We start from the raw sequence: 23,340 nt of genomic DNA on the forward strand, positions 1-23,340 counted from the left end.
GGGAAGAGCAGCAGTGATCGCCGCCGCTCCTCCCCTGGCCCGACTCCCGCTCTAACTGAATACAGCGGGAGCGAGCCTCCGGCGCCGCGCGCGCCGCCGAGAGAGGGGAATGTCTGGTGACGTAGGTCTATGTCGCCAGACGATAACGAGCCACTGTGCCCCAGTAGCAGCACAGTGAGCAGACGTAAAGTGGTTAACCACTTAAGCCCCGGAAGATTTTACCCCCATTCCGACCAGGGGGTATTTTGCGATTCGGCACTGCGTGAATTTAACGCACAATTGCGCGGTCGTGCGACGCTGTACCTAAACGAATTTGACGTCCTTTTTTTCCCACAAACAGAGCTTTCTTTTGGTGGTATTTGATCACCTGTGCGATTTTTTTGATCACGCGCTATAAACAAAAAAAGAGCGTCAATTTTGCAAAAATAGCAATATTTTTCACATTTTTTTATATGAAATTCCCCCAAAAAAAAATGTAAAAATCAAAATTTTTAAAAATTTTCGGCCAATTTGTTTTATGCTACCTATGTTTGGTAAAAAAAATCGCAAAAAGCGTATTTTGATTGGTTTGCGCAAAAGTTATCGCGTTTACTAACAAAGGGAAAGATTTTTGTCATTTTTGTTGTTTTTTTTTTAACGCGTAATGGCGGCGATCTGCGATTTTTTTTTTGCGGTACTGCGACATTGCGGCGGACAGATCGGACCCTTGACTGACACTTTTGGGGTTACCAGTGACATTTCTACAGTAATCAGTGCTATACATATGCACTGTTACTGTAAAAATACACTGGTAGTGAAGGGGTTAACTTTATTTGGAAGGGAGGGGCTGTGTGTGTCCCTAGGGGCGTGGTTTCTACTGTGATTGGCTGTGGCTCTATCTGTAAGGACACTGATCAACGGATCTACATACCAGATCCGTTTTATCAGTGTCTTTGCAGCGAGGAGAATGACAGGCAGTTTGTTTACACAAGCTGCCTGACATTCTCCCTCTCCCCCGCCGATCGCCGAGTGACCGGCGGACATCGGGTCCGCTGGTCACACGCGCGGGGGGGTCCGTGACCACGCGGGAGCGGGAGCGCGCCCCCGGGGGCGCGCGCTCGCTCCCTAGACCCTCACAAGCAAGCAACGTAGCCCTACGTTAGTTTGCCTGTGAGGGGCTGACCGCCGACGTAGATAGTCGTGCGGCGGTCGGCAAGTGGTTAAAGTGGTAGTAAAGTCCGCTTGTTTATTTATACCTACAGGTAAGGCTAAGGCTTACCTGAAGATGCAGTAAATATCTCTTAAACCTGCACCGTTTAGGAGATATTTGTTTTTTTAGCAGCCAATGACGTCCTCACGCACGGGAGCGACGTAATCACAGCTCGGCCATTCAAACGTCTGAAGCCCGCGAACCCAGAAGGAACACTGGGCGAAGATGGAAGCCCTGTCAATGGTGACAGCGTGCCACTGGAGGGCTTTGTTTTAAGGTAATCTTTCATTATGTGCTAGTATGTGTTGCATACTAGCACATTATGCTCTTAAAGGAGAAGTTCACCTTTCATAATATGTTGCTTGTTACACTCCTATTCAGTGTGTAACATTTTATGTTACACACTCCCCCGCTTTTGACAGCTAGCCAGGGATCTTTTTCTCCCCCTGCTAGCTGTCACTATTTTAAAAAAATTAGCTTGGTGTTCTGTGAATGGAAAACTACAAAGTCCCTACAGCCTTAGCGGCTGTCAGCTTATAGTTGTCGATGAACTACCTTGGTACTGTGAGGGCTGTGGTAGTACTAGTTAATTGATTCTTCTTGTCAGCATGTATTGGCTATACCTGTATGATGTTCGAGCTCACATAGTTTCATAGTTAGTGAGGTTAAAAAAAGACATCAGTCCATCCAGTTCAACCTATGATGTGTGTGTGTGTTTGCTGTTAACCGTACATTGTATACCCCTGTATGTTGTGGTCTTTAAGGTGCCCATCTAATAGTTTTTTGAAACTATCGATGCTCCCTGCTGACACCACTGCTTGTGGAAGAGAATTCCACATCCTTACTGCTCTTAAAGTGAAGAACCCCTTGCATACTTTAAGGTTAAACCGCCTTTCCTCTAGTTTTAGTGAGTGGCCACGAGTCTTATTGTATTCCCTTTCTCTGAATAGTTTGTTCCTTATGCACACAGATACACTGACAGGTCTGCAAGAGAGCTGTATGGCATCTGCAATCTGCTGATCAATGGTGCAATGCTTTTACAGGCTTCTGCAGCAAAATAATTAATGCACATTTTTTTTTACCTGCAAAAAAAAGTGCATTTATTATTTTTTTGTCAAAAGAACCCATTATCATTTGTCCCCGCATGACCCATTATCTGTATGTGTCATTTAATGTCCTGAGTCACCTAATCCAAAGTAACGTTTTCTGCTTGGCTCAGTACATTACTGTCTTCATCATAGCAAGCTGTTTTCTGATGTGATGATCAACTATTTTTCAGTTTACAGGGAACATGTAGAGGGAATTACTCAAACCAGTGCGAAAGCTACGCCCTGTCTAGATTAAGGGCCAGTTCACACTATATAGGGTGCAGTGACAGACTCTTTCCTAGGATTGTTTCCTATGTATCCCATTCATACTGCACCACAGCCTAGAGCTGTGCTAAAATGCAGACCTGCTGTGTTTTAACGCAGGGCACAGGGCTGAATCGCACTGTAGCAGCCCATCACACTGCCTGACATTGCAGTGAATGAAGTGTGCATTTTGTACACTTCTAATAAAGCTTGTGCTAAAAAAAGGGTTCTGTATGGTGCGCTGAATTACTTCAGTCCTCTGCAGTTTAAAATGTTACTAAACCCACAACAGTAATATCAGTATGTATGTGCCGTAAAGCATGCTTGTTATACTCACTGGAACCTAAGGGGTTAATCTTCTGCATTGTGTAAAAAGGCTGTTTGTTCCTGTCTTCTGATCCTCCCCTTCTTTTACTGTCCCCAATCCATCTGCTGATAAAACAGAGACTTGGAGGTACTCTGCACATGCGCATAGCTTGGTGTGTATTGCTAGAGAGAGTTTTTCTTTTTTTTGGAGGGTACATGTGATCAGCACAGGCCAATTAGCACTGTCTAGACTGAGGGTCAGGGGTTAGGCAGCCTCCTAAGACAGAAGATAATGAAAACTTTACAAACTACAAGCTTTAATCAGTGCTCAGCCAGACATTGGTAGAAGTCACAAGACTGCTATATACTGCTGATGAGAAAAGGTATTTAGCAGTTTTACTAATATTATTGCATTTCCATGTTCTTTGTACGGTGGGAGACCAGATATAGTGAATGCAGGCTCCTGGGATTAGTAACACTTTAACTGATAAGCAGTGTGAATTTGCCCTAAAGTAATATCATCCCAAACTGGATGCCATTTTATTCATGTTAAAACACTGAATACAAAATGCTGTTGACATTGGGGTTTATTTACTAAAGGCACAACCAGCGCCCTGCAAATGCACTTAGAAGTGCAGTACTGTAGATCTGAGGGGAAGCTCTAATTTCTATCTTCCAATCATGTACAAGCTAAAATGCTGTTTTTTATTTTCCTTGCAGGTCCCCCCTCCGATCTACAGCAACTGCACTTGCAGTGCACATGTGGTGCAAAGTGGATTTGCTTTTAGTAAATTAACCCCATTGACTCTTCCTCAAGCTTTCTGATTGAAAGCCCATAGGGAGGTATGAGCAGAAAGCTGGAGGGAAAGTGTTCAGGAGCCTGACATTGCACTTGTGATCTACTGATCGTGGGTGCAATAACCTTACAAGCTCCTGTGTGGGGAAAGAAAATAGGTGTACATTTTTTTTTTAACCTACAAAAATATGTGCATTTATTATTATTATTATTATTATTATTATTATTATTTCTCTATCGCTCATTGACAGACGTAGTCTTCTTGATTCTCAAGAGCTGGGTTATGTTGTCTCCGCAGGAGTAGGACTAGGCAGAAAGACAAAACGTTCTGGCTCCACCTTAGGGGCAGTCCCTGAGGGTATATCCTCCCTCTCTCTGCTACAGGGAATCAGTTTTTTTCTGTCTAGTCAGGAGTAAGGACCTAAGTTCCTTGCTGGGATCTTTTGGTCCTGGCAAGACTTTTTTCTTTAAGAAAAAGACATTTTTTAGGTAGTTTTTCTCCAGTGTTTTTCCTGTGAGATCTTCAAGCAAAAATGCCGGACTGGGCGACACTTGTGGTCACCCCAGCCGGCCTACGAGCGCGCGCAGACCATGGCATTGCGCTTGGTCGGCCGCGACACATTCAAGTAAGTATGCGGGGCCGGGCGACGGGCTGGATGTTGAGATCCAGTGGTCACCCCGGTTTCTGCCTACGAGCGCGTGCAGACCAGAGCTCCGCGCTGGGTCGGCCGCGACTGAGTCCCAGTGGAGGGACTGACCTTGCGAGTTAAAAGTCTCGCTTGGACGCCAGGAACCAGAGAGTCGAGGCGTCCGGAGTGGTCCACAAACCCCCACCCCGGTGGAGAGGGTATTGTGAAGAGAGGGTGCCTGTCGGTTCGGTATGGTGAGTAAACGTTCCCTTTTTTCTTTCCTCGTTATGAGGCAGTATGTATTATGGGCCCCTCCATACATGGTCAGTATATATCTGACACTAAAAGTCCCCCTTGTAAATACAGTATGTGTTTGTGGGAAGTGGACTTGGTTTGAGAGCTAACACTCTACCCAGCAGACTGTAGCATTACAGCAGACATAGGAGGTATAATCCTACCTTATTTGTAGTGTATCTCCTGTAGATCAATCAATCGCCACTCAGCAGAGATGCAGGTGGATGTGCTGGGAAAAACGATTTCGGCGGTCCGCCGCCATTTTGCCGTAGACCAGGTGCATGCATGTCCTCAGGTCACGTCGGCCGCCATGTTTTTGGAGTTTAATGTCTCCTGTATGGGGGCGGCCATGTTTCATGAGCCCAGCTACCTCGTGGAGAGCTGGGAACGCCGGAAGGCGTACACAGGGGGCGGAGCCACGTCCTTCTACCCGGGAAAAAGCAACAGCTCCTTCCAGTCTGTAAATGACAGACGCTGACTGCAGTTGGTTGGAAACTTCACTGCATCGGTTGGTGAGCCTTGGGGGTCCCTCTCTCTCTCTGTGGGATCGAGAAGCAGGTACTCTGAGGGGCGCTATTGCGCTAGGGGGAGACACATAAAAAAAAAAAAAAAAAAAAGAAATTTAAAAAAAAAAAAAAAAAAAAAAGAGGTATTTTTTATTTAAAAAAAAAAAAAAAAAAAAAGTTTTTTTTGTGTTTTCTGGCAAAGGTGTCCTGAATTAACATGGACCCTGCCACTCATGTATCTCCTCCGGATCCCCTCGAGGGGTCTGCGGGATCCTCCAGCACCCCACTGACGATTGAATCATTGTCCGCTATTATGGAAGCTTTTGTGTCCCGGGTGGAGGTGGCTTGTCAGGGACAGGGCGCAAGTAAGCGACCCCCGCCTAACCCCTTATTATCTGAAACCTCGGATTCAGACTCTGAGCCTATTTCTGCAGTTGCAGGTACTTCATCTGGTATTGGTGTCTCGTGTACTGTCTTTTCAGACAGTGAGGAGGATGTTTCGGCATCAGCCATAGCCAGAGAGGAAGCGTTGGTAAACGCACTCATTGTATCTGTTCAAGAAACCTTAAGATTACAGGGTATTCCGTCAGAAATAGCTGAAACTGAAATCCCTTTTGGGACTAAAAAACGCATCAAAGTGGCGAAGGTTTTTCCATTGCCCAAATGTTTTGGCAATCCAATCGAAGAAGAATGGCGTCTGCCAAAACGCATTTCTACTATTTCTAAAACGCATTAACAGGCGTTATCCGTTTGAGGAAACCCTCATTAAGAAATGGACAGAACCACCTTGGTGGATTCACCTATTGCTAGATTGAATAAAGCCACGGTTATTCCTCTAGAAGACGCTCCGTCTTTTAAAGATCCAGTGGATCGCAAGATAGAAGCTATGTCTCGCACCATGTTTACCTTGATTGGATCAGCTTTCAGACCAATAATTGCTATTGGTCTGGTTTCGCAGGCTGTAACTGTATGGACCAAGTGGTTACGCCGGGACCTAGAAGAGGTCCCTCAGGCGGTATCCGATTCGTTGGAACAAATGATACAGGGGTTACAGTTTGTGTGTGATGCGGCGTTAGACGCCACTTCATTATTGGCGCGAGCATCTGTCTCTGCGGTGGTTCTCAGGCGTACACTGTGGCTAAAAGGTTGGTTAGCCGACCAAGGTTCCAAAGAAGCATTGGCTAATATCCCCTTTTTAGGAGAGCGTCTATTTGGAGCCAACTTAGATGAGATCATTAGGATCTCACGGGTGGAAAGAGCACCTTTTTACCGCAAAATTTTAAAGGTAAAGGAACTCGTCAAAGACGAGGGCCTTCGTTTTCTGCTCACAAGAGGTTTTTTCGTCCCGCGGGTGAAAAAATTAAGTCCTCCAAAGCTCCTGCAGGAGGCGTCAGGGGTCGTTGGTCGGGCAAGCAAAAGCCCGCCCCCTCTAGACCTGAAGATAAACCGTCCAAGCCTGAAGGTGCGCCCCCACCCATAACTGGGGTGGGGGGACGTCTTCGCCGGTTCCCGGATCCATGGCTTTCCAGAATCCCGGACAGATGGGTTTGGGAAGTCATAAGGTCAGGGTACAAGATCGAGTTTCGATCTCTCCCACCGGCGCGATTCTTCCCTTCCAATAGCCGACTATCCCCGGATCGTTTAGACGATCTGCGGAGAGCAGTCACAGATTTACTACAACAAGGAGTGGTAGTCCACGTTCCTTGGACAGAACGGTTTCAAGGGTTTTATTCAAACCTATTTACAATACCCAGGAAAGAGGGCAAAGTGCGTCCAATTCTGGACTTAAGGGCACTCAATTCTTTTGTCAACATAAGAAGATTCAGAATGGAGTCCATTCGCACAGTAGCAGCCTTTCTGCATCCAGGGGATGTCCTAGCGTCCATAGACATCAAGGACGCATATCTTCACATTCCCATTTTCGCAGGACATCAGCGGTTTCTACGCTTTTCCGTAGAAGAGAACCACTATCAGTTTGTGGCGTTACCTTTCGCTCTCGCCACGGCTCCGCGGGTCTTCACGAAGGTGTTGGCCCCAATGTTGGCACTTCTACGCCAAAGAGGCATATCGATCCTTGGTTACCTAGACGATCTTCTGCTTCATGCAGAGTCTCCTCAGACCTTGCTACAAAACATAGAAATTACTATGATTTCTTTACAGGAATTCGGGTGGCTGGTGAACCAGCAAAAGTCATTTCTGGTTCCCACCCAGAGGCTCGAATATCTGGGTCTAATTCTAGACACAGTCAGGACAAGAGTTTTTTCTTCCGGTAGGGAAACTCCGAAAGATTCAATCAGCAGTCCAGTTGTTACTATCCAACAGCTGGTCTTCCCTTCGGACTTGCATGAGGGTTCTGGGGTTGATGGTGGCTTCCTTCGTAGCAGTCCCATTTGCCCAGTCCCATACCCGAATTCTTCAGCAAGAGATTCTTCTCAGATGGAATCGGAATCCGGAATCCCTGGACAATCAGATCGATTGAGCAAACAGACCAGAGAGTCTCTGGTCTGGTGGCTTCGGTCTCCGATGCTCAGCCAGGGAAAGTCATTTCTGCCAATATATTGGACGACAGTGACCACGGATGCCAGTCTATCTGGATGGGGAGGAATTCTCGGTCAGTTATCTGTCCAGGGACTTTGGTCCCCGGAAGAATCCAGGTTACCGATAAATGTATTGGAACTGAGAGCGATCAGACTTTGTCTGATTCACTGGACCAAGCAGCTCCAGGGCAGCCCGGTTCGGATCCAGTCGGACAACGCCACGGCCGTGGCTTATGTCAATCACCAGGGGGGCACCAAGAGTGTCCGAGCGGCCAAAGAAGTGGCTTGCATTCTTCGCTGGGCGGAACGATTTGTTCCAGCAATCTCTGCGGTGTTCATTCCGGGGGTGGAGAATTGGCAGGCAGATTATCTCAGCCGTCAGACTCTGGATCAGGGGGAATGGTCCCTCCATCCAGACGTTTTCCACCAGTTGTGCCTACGATGGGGCACCCCAGATATGGATCTGTTGGCATCTCGATTCAACAGGAAAGTTCAGAGATTCGTGGCTCGCTCCCGCGATCCTCTAGCAGAAACCGCAGACGCACTGATCGCCCCGTGGGGGCAATACCAGCTAATGTATGCCTTCCCTCCTCTTGGGTTACTGCCAAGACTTCTTCGCAGGATAAAGGAGGAAGGAATTCCAGTAATCCTGGCAGCTCCGGACTGGCCTCGTCGAGCTTGTTACGCCGACTTGGTCAGACTGATGGCGGACGTCCCGTGGAGACTTCCTCTCAGGGAGGATCTACTGTCTCAGGGACCGATCTTCCATCCTGCTTTACGATCGCTGGTTTTAAACGGCCTGGTTATTGAGACCCAGGTGCTGAAGGACAAGGGATTGTCAGCTTCAGTTATTCCTACTCTAGTTAAAACAAGGAAAGCGACTTCCAGAAAGATTATCATCGTACATGGAAGTCTTATATTGTGTGGTGTGAATCCCTTGGGTTCCATCTACATCTTTATTCGGTAGTCCGAATATTGGCTTTCTGCAACAGGGAGTTGAGCAGAAGCTGGCCTTGAGTGTTATCAAGGGTCTGGTTTCAGCATTTGCTATCTTCTTTCAGAAGCTTTTGTCTACTCATTCCTTGGTGCGGAATTTCATCCAGGGGGTGCGACACCTGGCTCTGCCAGTGCACGCGCCGTTACCATCCTGGGATCTTAATTTGGTGCTGTCGGTTCTTCAGACACCTCCCTTTGAAAATATCAGGGAGATTCCCTTGCTTACTTTATCCCAGAAGGTGGTCTTCTTGGTGGCTATCACTTCTGCACGCAGGGTGTCAGAACTGGCTGCATTATCCTGTTGTTCCCCAGATCTGGTGGTTCATAGGGATAAGGTTGTTCTTCATCCGAATCCATCCTTCCTTCTAAGGTGGTTTCAAAGTTTCATTGAATAAGGACAGTGTATTGTCCTTCCTATGTCCTTAGCCCAATCATCCTCGAATTTGCATGGCATTCCTTGGATGTAGTTCGGGCGATCAGGATATACTTGTATACTACGGATTCAATTTGTAAGACGGATTCACTGTTTGTGATCACGGATGGCCCTAAGAAGGGGTTGCCTGTTCTGCTGCGACCATCTTTAGATGGATCAGACAGACGGTGGTATAGGCTTATTTTATCTAAGGGTCGGGATCCCCCGTTCCCTGTTAAGGCGCATTCTACTCGGGCGCTTAGAGTTTCCTGGACCTTCCGCCATCAGGCGTCAGTGGTTCAGGTTTTCAAGGCGACTGTTTAGTAGTCGGTTCATACCTTTACAATATTGTATAAGGTTTATGTGATGGCATCGTCAGATGCCTCTTCTGGCTGCAAGGTTCCTGCAGGCCACTGTTTGAGGAGACTGTTGGTCTACCTCGAGGATTTGTGGGGTAGGTCTCATCTGTTTACTCGATGAGTCCTTTGATACTTCTGGTTGGCTCCGGTTGGGCCTTCTAGATTGGATTTTGATTCTGTCAATCCCACCCCTCATTTTGTGGCACTGCTTCTGGATGTCCCAGCTCTTGAGAATCAAGAAGACTACGTCTGTCAATGAGCGATAGAGAAAAATGGATTTTTGTAAGATCTTACCGTAAAATCCTTTTCTCTTAAGCTCATTGACAGACGTAGTACCCGCCCCTCTATCATTGAGTTGGGTTGGGTTAAATTCTCTGTTACTGCTTTAGAACAGAACTGATTCCCTGTAGCAGAGAGAGGGAGGATATACCCTCAGGGACTGCCCCTAAGATGGAGCCAGAACGTTTTGTCTTTCTGCCTAGACCTACTCCTGCGGAGACAACATAACCCAGCTCTTGAGAATCAAGAAGACTACGTCTGTCAATGAGCTTAAGAGAAAAGGATTTTACGGTAAGATCTTACAAAAATCCATTTTTTTTTTTTAACTTAACCACTTCCCGCCCACCCTATAGGCAATTGACGGCGGGAAAGTGGTTGCATTATCCTGACCGGACGTCATGATGGCGGCAGGATAATGCCCCCGGGAGGGCGCGGCGATCAGTGATGCGGCATGTCACTCTGACACACCGCATCTCCGATCTCGGTAAAGAGCCTACTGACGTAGGCTCTTTACCATGTGACCAGCTGTGTCCAATCACAGCTGGTCACACAGTACACAGGAAAAGCCATTGATCGGCTTCCCTCAGTACGTGCCTGACAGGCACGAGTAGAGGAGAGCCGATCTGTGGCTCTCCTGAAAGGGGGGGTCTGCACTGGTAATCAGATCATTGATTGATTACCAGTGCAGACCCTCGGGGGGGGGGGGGGGTGCCACTAGAACCACCAGGGATGCCCACCATGGCCACCAGGAATGGCAATCTCCGCCAGTGCCCTCCCCAATCGTTGCTTCCCGCAAGTGCCTTCCCCTCAGTGCTGCCCACCAGTGCCCATTATTGCCCACCAGTGCCGCCTATCAGTGCCCATTATTGCCCACCAGTGCCGCCTATCAGTGCCCATTAGTGCCGATCAATGCCGCCTATCAGTGCCCAGCAGTGCCGCCTATCAGTGCCCACAAATGCTGCATATCAGTGCTGCCTATTAGTGCCACCCCATCAGTGCCTCCTCATCAGTGCTCATCAGTGCAGGAAAAAACGTATCTATTTACAAAATTGTATAGCATAAACAAAAAAACTTTTTTTTTTTTTCAAACTTTTCGGTCTTTTTTTTATTTGTTTAGCAAAAAAGAAAAAACCTTGCGGTTAAAAAATGACATAAATTTGGTTCAGGTACAGTTTTGCATGACCGCGCAATTGTCATTCAAAATGCAACAGCGCTAAAAGCTGAAAATTGGACTGGGCAGGAAGGGGGTGAAAGTGCCCAGTATTGAAGTGGTTAAATGTGAATTTTTCCTTTTTAACACCTGACTCCTTGTGCGGATATTCACTCTCCTATTCTGAGTGCTGCTGTACAGGGGACTGCAAAAGGCTGATACCATGTCACATTCAAGTACTTACACCAGTTGCTTATGAAAATACACAATGAGCACATGACTGCTTGACAATTTTTTTTAATCTTCTTTGAGCTCAGCCTTAGGTTGTATGCGTGTACTCATTTCTCAATATCTGTACAAGACGCCGAACTGATGGCCAATGATTTAACTCTGTTCCTGTTGTGTTGCAGTGGTGGACATACAGGGAAGCATGCTTGCTGAGCACCGTATACAGGATGTCTTGTAGTGAGAAGAAGGATGCTCCTTTTGCCTATGAGTCTTCGGTCCACAGCACTAATGTCCTCCTTCGTCTGAACAGTCATCGGGAACAGGGTCTGCTATGCGATGTGACTGTTGTAGTGGAAGATCAGAGGTTCCGGGCTCATCGCACTGTGCTCGCAGCTTCCAGTGATTATTTCCTGTCCCGTGTTGTCCAGTCCTATGATGGGGACTTCACGATCGCCCTTCCTGAAGAGGTGAGAGGGGATGGCACTGATCTTGCAGCGATGTCCTGTATGCTGCTAATGCAGAGTCTATCTTTTTACACTGCTAACAGTAAGGCTGACCTGCTGATATTAAAGTTAGCATATGATTAACCAATAATTCTTCTAGCAGCATGCCCAAGTTACAGTACTAATCACATTGCAGCCCTAACTTTAAAGATAAACTAAAATGTGCTGGCTTACTATGGATTAAGTCAAATGAGATGCATGGCACCTTGTGGACTTATCTCTATGATTTACAACTGACAGTTTTATTGAGCTTCTGGAGTACAGCTCACAGTACCACACTCCCTGGACTTTGACAGAAGAGCTGTTGCTTTTTCACACAGGAACAGCTCTGCCCGCCTCCCCCCTCCCTGTCCATTTTCTGAAAGCTTTGTATCTTGTTTGTCCACTTGATACATTGCACTGTGATTGGGCAGGGAGAGTGCAGGAGTGGGCAGAGTGGCTGCAAACATCTATGCAGCCGCAAGGAGCGGAGACCAGAAGGTCAGGTGGCGGAAGTATAGAGACCGCTAGCTATGTGCTCAGTAAAAATGTAAATTTAAAGAGATTAAATTCACCAGGTGGCATGTACCTCATTGGACTTAAAGGATATTTTTTTTAGGAACATGTTACTAAATCACCTGCCCACACCGCGACCTGATCCTTCATTTTGACAGCAGGTGGGGGAACTTCTCCCTGCACCAGCTGTCTCAATTCAAAAACCGAGTTCTTTGAATGAATGAACTACAACTACTGTCAGCCATTGCTGCTGACAGCATGTAGTTCTCAATGAATTACAAGGGTGCATCCTTGTAGTTCATTGATCTTCATGCAACTCAGATGTTTGGACAGACCGCTCTACTCACAGTCTGCTTGAGCCTGCAATCTGCTGATCATGGGTGCAATGCTTTACAGGCTCCTAAGACAAAAATAATAAATGCATTTTTTTCTTTTTACCTGCAAAAATGTGGATTTATTATTATTTTTTTTAAAGGTGAACTTATCCGGTAAAATATGTAGTGTCGCATTTTGGCGCGACAGCCTGTTGACTTGAATGGGCTGCCTGTTGCATGAAAAACGCATCAATGAGGCTCACGTACCAAATTTTGGTACTGAGCCAAGCGTGTTTGGTGATGCGTATTTTTAGGCCAAAAATCATCCAACAAGACACACAACTGCTACCTGTATTGGGGCGCCTTTCACATTTGTAAAAACGCAGGCAGAAATGCACATGCCCACGTTTCCTTTACACTCGGGCCTAAAAAAAATAAATGTACATATTTTTGCATTAAAAAAAAAAAATGTGCATTTGTTTATTTTTTTACAGGGACCTACAAAGCAGTGAACCCTAAATACGGGTATAACCTGTTGCTGAAGGTGGAGTTGGCCTTTAACCTATAGTAATCTGGCACATTTTAGATAATGGCTGAATGGAACTTTAAATCTTTTAGCGACATAAGTTTTTATTGAAGTGCATATGCAGATTTGTTGACTTTTTCTTTTTTTAATTTATTACTTTTTAGGTAACTGTGAAAGGGTTTTTGCCTCTTCTTCAGTTTGCATATACCTCTAAGCTTCTCATCACCAGAGATAGCTTATCAGAAATCCGAAAGTGTGCTAAGTTGCTCGAAATCCATGATGTTGAAGAAACCTGTTTTGAATTCCTGAAGTTAAAATTCCAGGAGAACAAAGCCAAGCCGGCAGACCCAAGAAAGAAATGCTGCAAGTCTTTCTGCCCGAAGGCGGCTGGGCCACAGAGTGAGTCGGGAAGACCACCGGTGCATGAGGTGGAGGAACTGTGGAGGGGGGAATTTACTCAGAACCTGAGATGTCCAGCGGAGATTGAAAATATTTCCCCATCTCCTGAGAGCCCCAAGCAGCCCTGTGAATCGTTTTGCCTTGGCAGAGACAGTGCTTCCGGATTTTCCTCTCTTTGTCCAAAGTACAGAAAGTTTCAGAAAGCTTGTAAAAGTGGCCGGGTGCGATCAGTCAGTACGTGTTCTAGCAATCTGGATGCTCAGAGTCCATCCCCAGCACCATCCAGTGATGCTTCTGAACCAGTCAGCCAGCCCAAACCTCAGGTGGAGGATATTCATGCAGCCAAGTCTGACATGGAAGTAAATCTAGTACCTTCACAGGGCCCTGGCAGTTCTTATCAAAACCTTACCTGTGTTGATGACAAAGTAGTCATGACTGCTGCATACTCACCTTGTTTTCCTTTGGGTCCTCAAGACTTCAGCTCAGTGCCTTTCAGTGCATATCAACCATACCGAAGCCTAAACTACTCGGACACCCCCAATGATTCCAGCACCGCAGGTTTGCCGGAAGGGAGCAACAGTCGCCAGAGCAACCTCCAGGCAGCTGAAATTCTAACCTCAGAGCTAGTAGTAGAACCTCAACTTTGTGCTTCAGGAAAACCTCCATTATTAAGGGAGCGCAGTAATGTGGAAAGAGAAGTGGCTGAACATCTTGCCAAAGGTTTTTGGTCTGATGTGTACCCTGCTGAATATCCATGCCAACAACAGTTGGAGATTGTGACCAACAAGGAATCACAGTTAGAGAACAACATGGAGAAAAGGACTGAATGTCCATGGCTGGGCATCTCCATATCCAATGAGGTCCCTGAACGGACTTTTACAACACTCAACCCAGTATCTTGCCCCTTCATCAACAATCTCACTAATGATGCATGTGCCAACAGTCCACAGCTAAGCAGTGAGGATAGTGCTCCAAGTAAGACCCAAGAGGAGTGCCCGTATGCTTGTTCCATCAACTTGGATGAAGACTCGGATAGTGATAGCGAGGAAGATGATAGCATTGAGTCATCATCTGCCAAAGAGCAAGAATGTGAGGTAAAATCTGATTTCACTTTTCTGAGCTTGAAATAAGGCTTTAAATAGTATGCAACAGAGGTGTAACTAGAACCTTAGGGGCCCCAGTGCAAGAAACCATGAAGGGCCCACCTGACCCCCATCTGGGGCCTTTTGCTGCAGGCCCAGGGTCCTTACACTGATCCCCAGGGCCCTTGACTCCCATCATGGGGCCCTTTTATTACAGTCCCTCAGAAAGGTCCCTTTCACATGTTCTGCAGCGGGCTCCTTCCTGCCGTCTTGGGGGCCCTGCATGCTGTGCCCTGTGTGACCCTGGTAGTTTCGCCACTAGTTTCAGTCGTTTTTATTTTTTTTTACCATTCTTTTTATTTTTTACAATTTTATTTTTTTATAATTTTTTAGGAGCCCCGTGAAATATCAGGGGTCTAAACAGACCTCTGGTATTTTCCCTTAGGAACAGAGAAAGGAGATTGAGGACACGGCACTCAGTCTCCATATCCGCAGTCTCAGCTGCACAGAATGAATTGACAGGAATAGATCTGTACAGAGCTTTTTGTTCACAAACCAAAGCACAAAGCTATGCTTCAGTTTTAAATGGACACATGAGCTATTGGTATAGATCACTCACTGTGTCCATTCAGAAAAGGAAGGGGCCACAAAATGACATATTTACCACACCTTTGTGACTGCTACGGGGGAGGAGCACACGGCAGCCAAAAGAGGAGGAACGGCAGGAGCTTCATATAGAGGAACTGTTGTCCTCCATTTTCCTCTTGATGCCACTTAATGCCTGCGGGAGGGAGAGGAGAAGAAGCAGGCTTTCAGCAGCTGCATGAGTAAAATGGGGGACATGGGTGTAGAGCCAAGTGTGATAGGGGTGCCATATGGGGCCAGGTCGCAAGTGTGACCCCTGTAGTTACGGTCCTGGCATGCAATAGCATTTTCCTAGGTTGGAGAGCTCACTATTTTTCAGGCTGTGAGACTAATTTAATTGGTCAGTAAAGCTGTGAATAATCATGAAAAATGTGTAATAACTGTCAAGCAGATTTCATTTTGTTGTAGTTATATGATTGCCTGCTATTGATTTCTTCAGTCTGCGCTTTACCCTGAGACTCAGATTGTTGAACTGAATTAGACATAGTTAGCTTATCACTTTGCATTTTCATGTTTTGACTGCGGAATATTTATCTCCATTAAGAATGGAGCTATCATTAACATGAAGTCGATCGTTCAATGTAAATTAGTGTGCATAGGATTGGACATTGTTGGATTCACAAAGTACCTTGGAGCTCAATGTGTGAATTGCATAGAGAAGAATGAAGAGAAGCAAACTTGTGCACATTTGATGGTGTCCATTCAGACAGCTTACTGAAATGGAAAACTGTAGGTCAGCACAGGGTAAGCCCCCACTAATTACTTTTTGAGTAGCACTGTTGACTAGCCCTGAAGTTGCCACCGTTTAGCGTAGGGATGCACCGATCCGACTTTTTTGGACCCGATACCGATATCTGGCGTTGTGAAATCGCCGATACCGGAACCAATCCAGAGCTACACATAAAGCAAGCGGCTGCAGTACAGAGCAAAGCCGCTGCTTCATGTGTACGGCTCCTCCATTCACAGGCGGAGTGCATCTGATATCACTTCGCCTGTGAGCCGGACCTATACAGAAAGTAGCGGCTCCCATCCCATACTACTACTGTACCTAGTAAGGGATGGCTGAGCAGTTACCAAGCAAAAACCGGATCGGCCAGTGGATCGGTCAATGTTACTGATCCCCCGATCCATCTAAAATGGCCATATCGGCGCCGATATCCGATCCGAATATCGGATCGGTGCATCCCTAGTTTAGCATTACTTGGCTTATCCCTGAATAAAGTAGCCCAGCCATGGAAAAACCTTTCACAACAAATGTGTACAAAGGCTGGGCCATGCAGGTATAGCAATCAGCCCAGAGCAATGCCAGCCTTGGAGCATCTTGGTGGGAGTTTCAAGTATGGACAATACCTTCAGTCTTTGTTTTCTGTTAGAAGAAAACCTCCTGAACCCGAAGAGAGGTAGAAAAGACTGTAAGAAGCCATAGCTCTACGGGTATAGAAGAGCTGAGTCAGCATGAGGAAAGAACGTTTAAAATCCAGGGTTACCAGGTTTCTAGGTATATGTGAGTAATGTCCTAGCCTAGATTCTTGAAAAACAAAACATTTTTATATTTTACGGCCTGGGGAGGAAAGTTCACAGTCCAGGGTTGCTGGTATTTGTGCAGGTTGTCATGTAGCTTAAGTTCTCACATAGTATAACCTGTGCAAAACTTTTTTTTTTTTTTTCTTTTTGATCGACTTGGGCTTTTTTTTTTTTTTTTTTCATATACGGGGCCACATTAGGAAGATCACCCCTCACTTTCTGTTCTGGAATCAACCTTTTTATCAGACAGAAAGTGAGGAAAAATCTACAACAGGAACAAGCGACAGTTTACAAATAGCTTTTTACTTCTATCCATGTTGCTGTGAGAGAGATTTCTTCTCATTTCCTGTCCCGGGGACAACCTTTTTACCAGACAGGAAGTTTGAGTATCTCTCCAACAGAACCTTTGACTTTAGTAAAACGTGTAATACATCACACCACACCATGCTGGCCTCTTGTAACCCTTTTGGAGAGATGGGTGCTTGGATATTTCTAGGGGGGGGGGGGTGCAATTCTCTAAATGGCCTGAAATTTAACAGAAATTTAACAGACTTTCCAACATATCTTAAAATGCATTTATGGGTTTTTTTGGGTCCTCAAACCAAGCAGAAGTGGGACTTTATGGGCAAGAAAAATGTTATGCGTTTTTATAGTAAAAATTCATTTTATTCAAAATATCATGGCTAAAATAATGCACAAAGAATTGCATACATTGGGCTAAGGGTCCATGAAGGTGATAAGAAGGTAAGAAAATGTGACGTGTGAAATGGTGACTTCTGATGTCATTTCCCGCCATCCATGTTTGGTGAGACTATGGATGAAACAGCATCTGAATTTCTACGCGTTTCAGCTAGGTTCAACAGGTGCCTTTATCAAGGATATCGCCATGTCTAAAAAAAATACAACAATATGACGTTATCTATAATGAATTTTTACTATAAAATCACATAACATTTTTCTTGCCCATAAAGTCCCACTTCTGCTTGGTTTGAGGACCCAAAAAAAACATAAATGGGTGCTTGGATATTAGGGTGACACAACACAAATACAAGTGTAGAGAAAAGCAAGCACTTCAGCAATACTCCAGAATGTCCCTTTTACTGAGGTTCTATATCAGCAAAGATAACTGACAGGAGGTCTAATCCTTCCCCGTGCTATCCAAAACTAAAACGTTTGGGATTAATGATTACACTTTAATACAGTAGGGATTTTTTATAGTAAGGATTTCATTTGTTAAAAATTTCACAAAAAATTGTGATTTTCCACTGCAAGTACCGGCTCGGCTCTACTCGGCCCTGCTTGGCCCGGTTTGCTTTTCCACTGCTGGTACCGCATGGTACGGTGTTGGAACGGTTCGGTACAGTACGGTATGGTTTGCTTTTCCTCTAAAGTAGTACTAAAGTTAAGTGGGTGGGATAACAACGGGGTGGGTGGGATTCTCTGACCAATCAGTGGCTAGTAGTGACTGCATGCAAAGGATTGTGGGATATGGTACCGGGTATGGTACCTCTTGGAACCACAATCGAGGAGGTACTGTTTTTGAGAGCCGTACCATTCGGTTCCATGCAGTGGAAAAGCGCCGCCGTACCGTACCAAACCGTTCCTACACCATACCATGCGGTACCAGCAGTGGAAAAGCACAAAAGCGAGCCGAACCATTCGGTTCCATGCAGTGGAAAAGCGCCATTAGTTTCCTTCCATGCGGGGCAGACTCCACCAGCTAAGCGGGGAATCTGTCTGCTGATCCCTGCTAAGCAGGCAGATGGCTGCTCCATGTCCACTTCACTTATGCAGAGCAGAGACAGCCCGCTCTCCTTTATGAGCAGTCAGATGTAAATGGACCGCCTGTTCATTTTCACTCGACTGCCATCCGATTTGATCCGCTTAACTGATGGGGAACGATCCCCATCCGTCTGTTTTTATCAGATTGGGTACGTGGCTCCATAGAGGATAATGGATAATCCGATTGGGTCCACCTGAAAAACTGACAGGTGAACCCAATGGGTCCACTCATGTGAAAAATGGGCCTATTGTCATCTGAAGGCTTGTATTTGCTATCCCAGCATACATTGTTTCATCCTACCTACTGTATTTATTCTTGACTTGCAGAAAACACTGCCATTTAATGCTCAGAAGATCATTTCCCTCTCACGCTATGACTTCCAGTCCTTGGTGAAAACGCACACCCTTTCAACGGAGCAGTTGGACTGTATCCACGATATACGTCGACGAAGCAAGAACAGGATTGCTGCTCAGCGCTGCCGAAAGAGAAAACTGGACTGTATCCAGAACCTGGAGACTGAGATCATGAAGCTGGTGGGTTGCTGCTGGTTTGTGGTAACGTTTATTATATTTGTGGATTTTCATGGGAATTTTCATGAATCTTAACCACTTAAGCCCCGGAAGATTTTACCCCCTTCCTGACCAGGGCCTATTTTGCGATTCGGTACTGCGTGACTTTAACGGACAATTGTGCGGTCGTGCGACGCTGTACTTAAACAAATTTGTCGTCCTTTTTTCCCCACAAACAGAGCTTTTTTTTGGTGGTATTTGATCACCTGTGCGATTTTTTGATCAAACAAAAAAAATAGCGTAAATTTTGCATAAATAACAATATTTTTCACATTTTTTTTATATGAAATTCCCCCCAAAAAAATGTAAAAATCAAAATTTTTTAACATTTTAGGCCAATTTGTTTTCTGCTACATATTTTTGGTAAAAAAAAATCGCAAAAAGCGTATTTTGATTGGTTTGCGCAAAAGTTATTGCGTTTACTAACTAAGGGAAAGATTTTTGTCATTTTTGTTGTTTTTTTTTTTTTTAACGCGTAATGGCAGCGATCTGCGTTTTTTTTTTTTTTTTTTTTTTGCGGGACTGCGACATTGCGGCGGACAGATCGGACCCTTGACTGACATTTTTGACACTTTTGGGGTTACCAGTGACATTACTACAGTAATCAGTGCTGTACATATGCACTGTTACTGTAAAATGACACTGGCAGTAAAGGGGTTAACTTTTTTTGAGAGGGAGGGGTTATGTGTGTCCCTAGGGGCGTGATTCTAACTGTGATTGGCTGTGGCTTGAGGTGTGGGAACAGTGATCAACGGTCCTACATAGTAGAACCGTATGATCACTGTTCATACACAGGGGAGAATGACAGGCGGCTTGTTTACATCAGGCAATCGGGTCCGCCGGGCACACACACGCAGGGGGGGGGGGGGGGGGGGGTCCGTGACCGAGCGGGAGCGCGGCTCCGGCGGTAAACGCTCACTCCCCAGAGCCTCACAGGCTAGTGACGTACCCATACGTCACTTTGCCTGTGAGGGGCTGACCGCCGCAGTATATTTACTTGTGGCGGTCGGCAAGTGGTTAAAGTGATTTTAAATTCAATTTTTTTTTTTTAAACCTAAACATGTTATACTTGCATGCCCTGTGTAATGGTTTTGCACAGAGCAGCCCCAATCCTCCTCTTCTCGGGTCTCCCGCCGGTGCTCCTGGCTCCTCCTCCTCTTGGTGTGCCACCACCAGGCTCTCTTTACTGAAACATCAGGGCTTTAAAAGACCCCCATGTCCACTTGGCTCCCTCACCTCTACCCAGTGGCATGAGCCATGCCAGTCCAGTATCCTGGCAGGGTTGGGGAGGGGGCACCCTTTTACTAAGAGTTCAGGTTTAAAGTGACTAAACACCACCTGTACAAAAAAAGAGCATCTAAGTAGATTTCCTGTTCTAGGGAGGATTACTGGGGGCTGGTACAAAGCCAAACCTAGGTGGAGGGTTTGGTTAGTGCAAGCTTTTTCCTTCCTTCCTTTCTGTCCTAATTCACTATATTACCAAAAGTATTGGGACACCTGCCTTTACACGCACATGAATTTTAATGGCATCCCAGTTTCAGTCTGTAGAGTTCAATATTGAGTTGGCCCACCCTTTGAAGCTATAGCAGCTTCAACTCTTCTGGGAAGGCTGTCCACAAGGTTTAGGAGTGTGTCTATGGGAATGTTTGACCATTCTTCAAGAAGCTCACTTGTGAGGTCAGGCACTGATGTTGGAGAGAAGGCCTGGCTTGCAGTCTCTGCTCTAATTCATCCCAAAGCTGTTGTATTTGGTTGAGATCAGGACTCTGTGCAGGCCAGTCAAGTTCCTCCACCCCAAACTCACTCATCCATGTCTTTATGGACCTTGCTTTGTGCATTGGTGTGCTGTCATGTTGGAACAGGAAGGGGCCATCCCTAAACTGTTCCCACAAAGTTGAGAGCATGAAATTGTCCAAAATGTCTTGGTATGCTGATGCCTTAAGAGTTTCCTTCTCTGGAACTAAGGGGCCAAGCCCAACCCCAAACCATAATCCCCCCTCCTTCAAATGATTTGGACCAGTGCACAAAGCAAGGTCCAAAAAGACATGGATGAGCGAGTTTGGGGTGGAGGAACTTGACCGGCCTGCACAGAGTCTTGACCTCAACCCGGCAGAACACCTTTGAGATGAATTAGAGTGGAGACTGAATGCCTGGCCTTCTCTCCAACATCAGTGCCTTACCTCACAAATGCACTTCTGGAAGAATGATCAAACACTCCCATAGACACACTCCTAAACCTTGTGGACAGCCTTCCCAGAAGAGTTGAAGCTGTTATAGCTGCAAAGGGTGGGCCAACTCAATATTGAGCCCTACAGACTAAGACTGGGATGCCATTAAAGTTCATGTAAGTGTAAAGTTTCATTTCAGAGAGTAAGCTGATATTTCTGATCAGAGTTAAAGCAAAATCATTATTTCCGCATTCTGACTTGTCCTACCATGTGACTGAGTCATGAGTATTATGTCCCGGAGTCACTGTATGTACAGTGTGTGATGACTCAGTGTCTGTAGACATTCCAGTGGGAGGAGACGCATGGAAGCTGCATTTATACGCCAACACACTTCATAGTATGCAATTGTGAAAGAAAAAGTTAGAATTGATAAAACGTTTGACAGAACAACTTGTATTCTATGTTCACCTAGTTCATACGGCTTTGTTGCCTTGCTATGCTTTTCAAGTTTCTGTTCATTGTTTTATTTTGTTTTTAGTTGTTTTATTGAATGCAGGACATATAGAGGTTGATTCATTAAAACTGGAGAGTGCAAAATGTGGTGCAGCTCTGCATGGTAGCCAATCAGCTTCTAATGCAAGCCATACATGGGTCGAATTCTGAACAAATTTTCTTTCGAAAATCAGAAATTTTAATTTTGTAATCTGATGGTGTCATCATTGATTTTGTAATTCGACCAACTAAGCCTTCAATTTTACCCTATGTTGCTACAGAAAAGAAATGTTATGGCTGGGAATCCTTTTTTTTTTTTTTCCCCAGGTCACAACTCATGCACATTTATTTTTCAATATTTCTCGCATGATTCTTTCATCATTGATTAGAAATTTGTGTGTTTTTAAAAAAATTTCAAGGTGTCTGATCACTCAATTTCAATAGCCGCACGAAAATCAGCCATTGCGGTCCACTAATGGTGTGAGATTTAAACTATAATTCTTAATCACGATTTTCAAAAAGAAAATTAGTTCGGAATTCGACCCATGTATGACCGGCTTAACCTCGGCTTCTTCAATTAAGCTTGACAAAAAAAAACCTGGAAGCTGATTGGTTTCTTTGCAGAGCTGTACCAGATTTTGTTCTCTCTGCTTTTAGTAAATCAACCCCATAATGTGAACCAATAATGCCAGATTCGTTTGGAATAGTATACCATTATTTATAGATATGCAACATATACACTATATCACCAAAAGTATTGGGACGCCTGCCTTTACACACATGAACTTTAATGGCATCCCAGTCTTAGTCCATAGGGTTCAATATTGAGTTGGCCCAACCCTTGCAGCTATAACAGCTACAACTCTTCTGGGAAGGCTGCCCACAAGGTTTAGGAGTGTGTCTATTCCAGAAGCACATTTGTTAGTTCAGGCACTGATGTTAGACGAGAAGACTTGGCATTCAGTCCTCGCTCGAATTCAAAGATGTTCTATCGGGTTGAGGTAAGGACTCTGTGCAGGCCAGTCGCGTTCCCCCACCCCAAATTCGCTCATCCATGTCTTTATGCCCCTCGCTTTGTGCACTGGTCCAAATCATTTGGTGGAGGGGGGGTTATGGTGTGGGGATGTTTTTCAGGGGTTGGGCTTGGCCCCTTTGTTCCAGAGAAGGAAACTCTTAAGGCGTCAGCATACCAAGACATGTTGGACAATTTCATGCTCCCAACTTTGTGGGAACAGTTTGGGGATGGCCCCTTCCTGTTCCAACATGACTGCACACCAGTGCACAAAGCAAGACATGGCTGAGCGAGTTTGGGGTGGAGGTACTTGACTGGCCTGCACAGAGTCTTAATCTCAACCCGATAGAACACCTTGGGGATGAATTGGAGCGCAGACTGCGAGCCAGGCCTTCTTGTCCATCATCAGTGCCTGACCTCAAAAATTTGCTTGTGGAAGAATGGTCAAACATTCCCATAGACACACTCCTAAACCTTGTGGACAGCCTTCCCAGAAGAGTTGAAGCTGTTATAGCTGCAAAGGGTGGGCCAACTCAATATTGAACCCTATGGACTAAGACACCATTAACCACTTTACCCCCAGCCCTATTTCGGACACTTTTTGTTCACAAGTTTAAAACCAGTATTTTTTCCTAGAAAACTACTTAGAACCCCCAAACATTATATATATTTTTTTCGCAAAGACTCTGGAGAATAAAATGTCGGTCATTGCAAAAATTTTTGTCACGCGGTATTTGCGCATCGGTCTTTAAAACGCCATTTTTTTGGAAAAAATTTGAAAAATCACATTTCACT

At 45.4% G+C, this 23,340-nt stretch overlaps 1 protein-coding gene across 1 annotated transcript in view; it reads left to right on the top strand.

The window, feature by feature from the left end:
- Positions 1–23,340, top strand: part of BACH1 (BTB domain and CNC homolog 1) — a gene marked incomplete at its 3' end in the record, with an annotated part of 103,559 nt that overhangs the window by 70,763 nt on the left and 9,456 nt on the right. The window contains exons 2-4 of the mRNA XM_082246626.1: positions 11,216–11,500; positions 13,036–14,364; positions 18,631–18,837. Of these exons, the coding sequence (XP_082102752.1) occupies positions 11,261–11,500; positions 13,036–14,364; positions 18,631–18,837 (1,776 nt within the window). The 5' untranslated portion in view covers positions 11,216–11,260. The remainder of the gene's footprint in view (positions 1–11,215; positions 11,501–13,035; positions 14,365–18,630; positions 18,838–23,340) is intronic.

Source organism: Pelophylax lessonae (genome assembly GCF_965119305.1).
Source record: "Pelophylax lessonae genome assembly, chromosome: 2".
In the NCBI taxonomy this organism is placed as follows: Eukaryota; Metazoa; Chordata; class Amphibia; order Anura; family Ranidae; genus Pelophylax; species Pelophylax lessonae.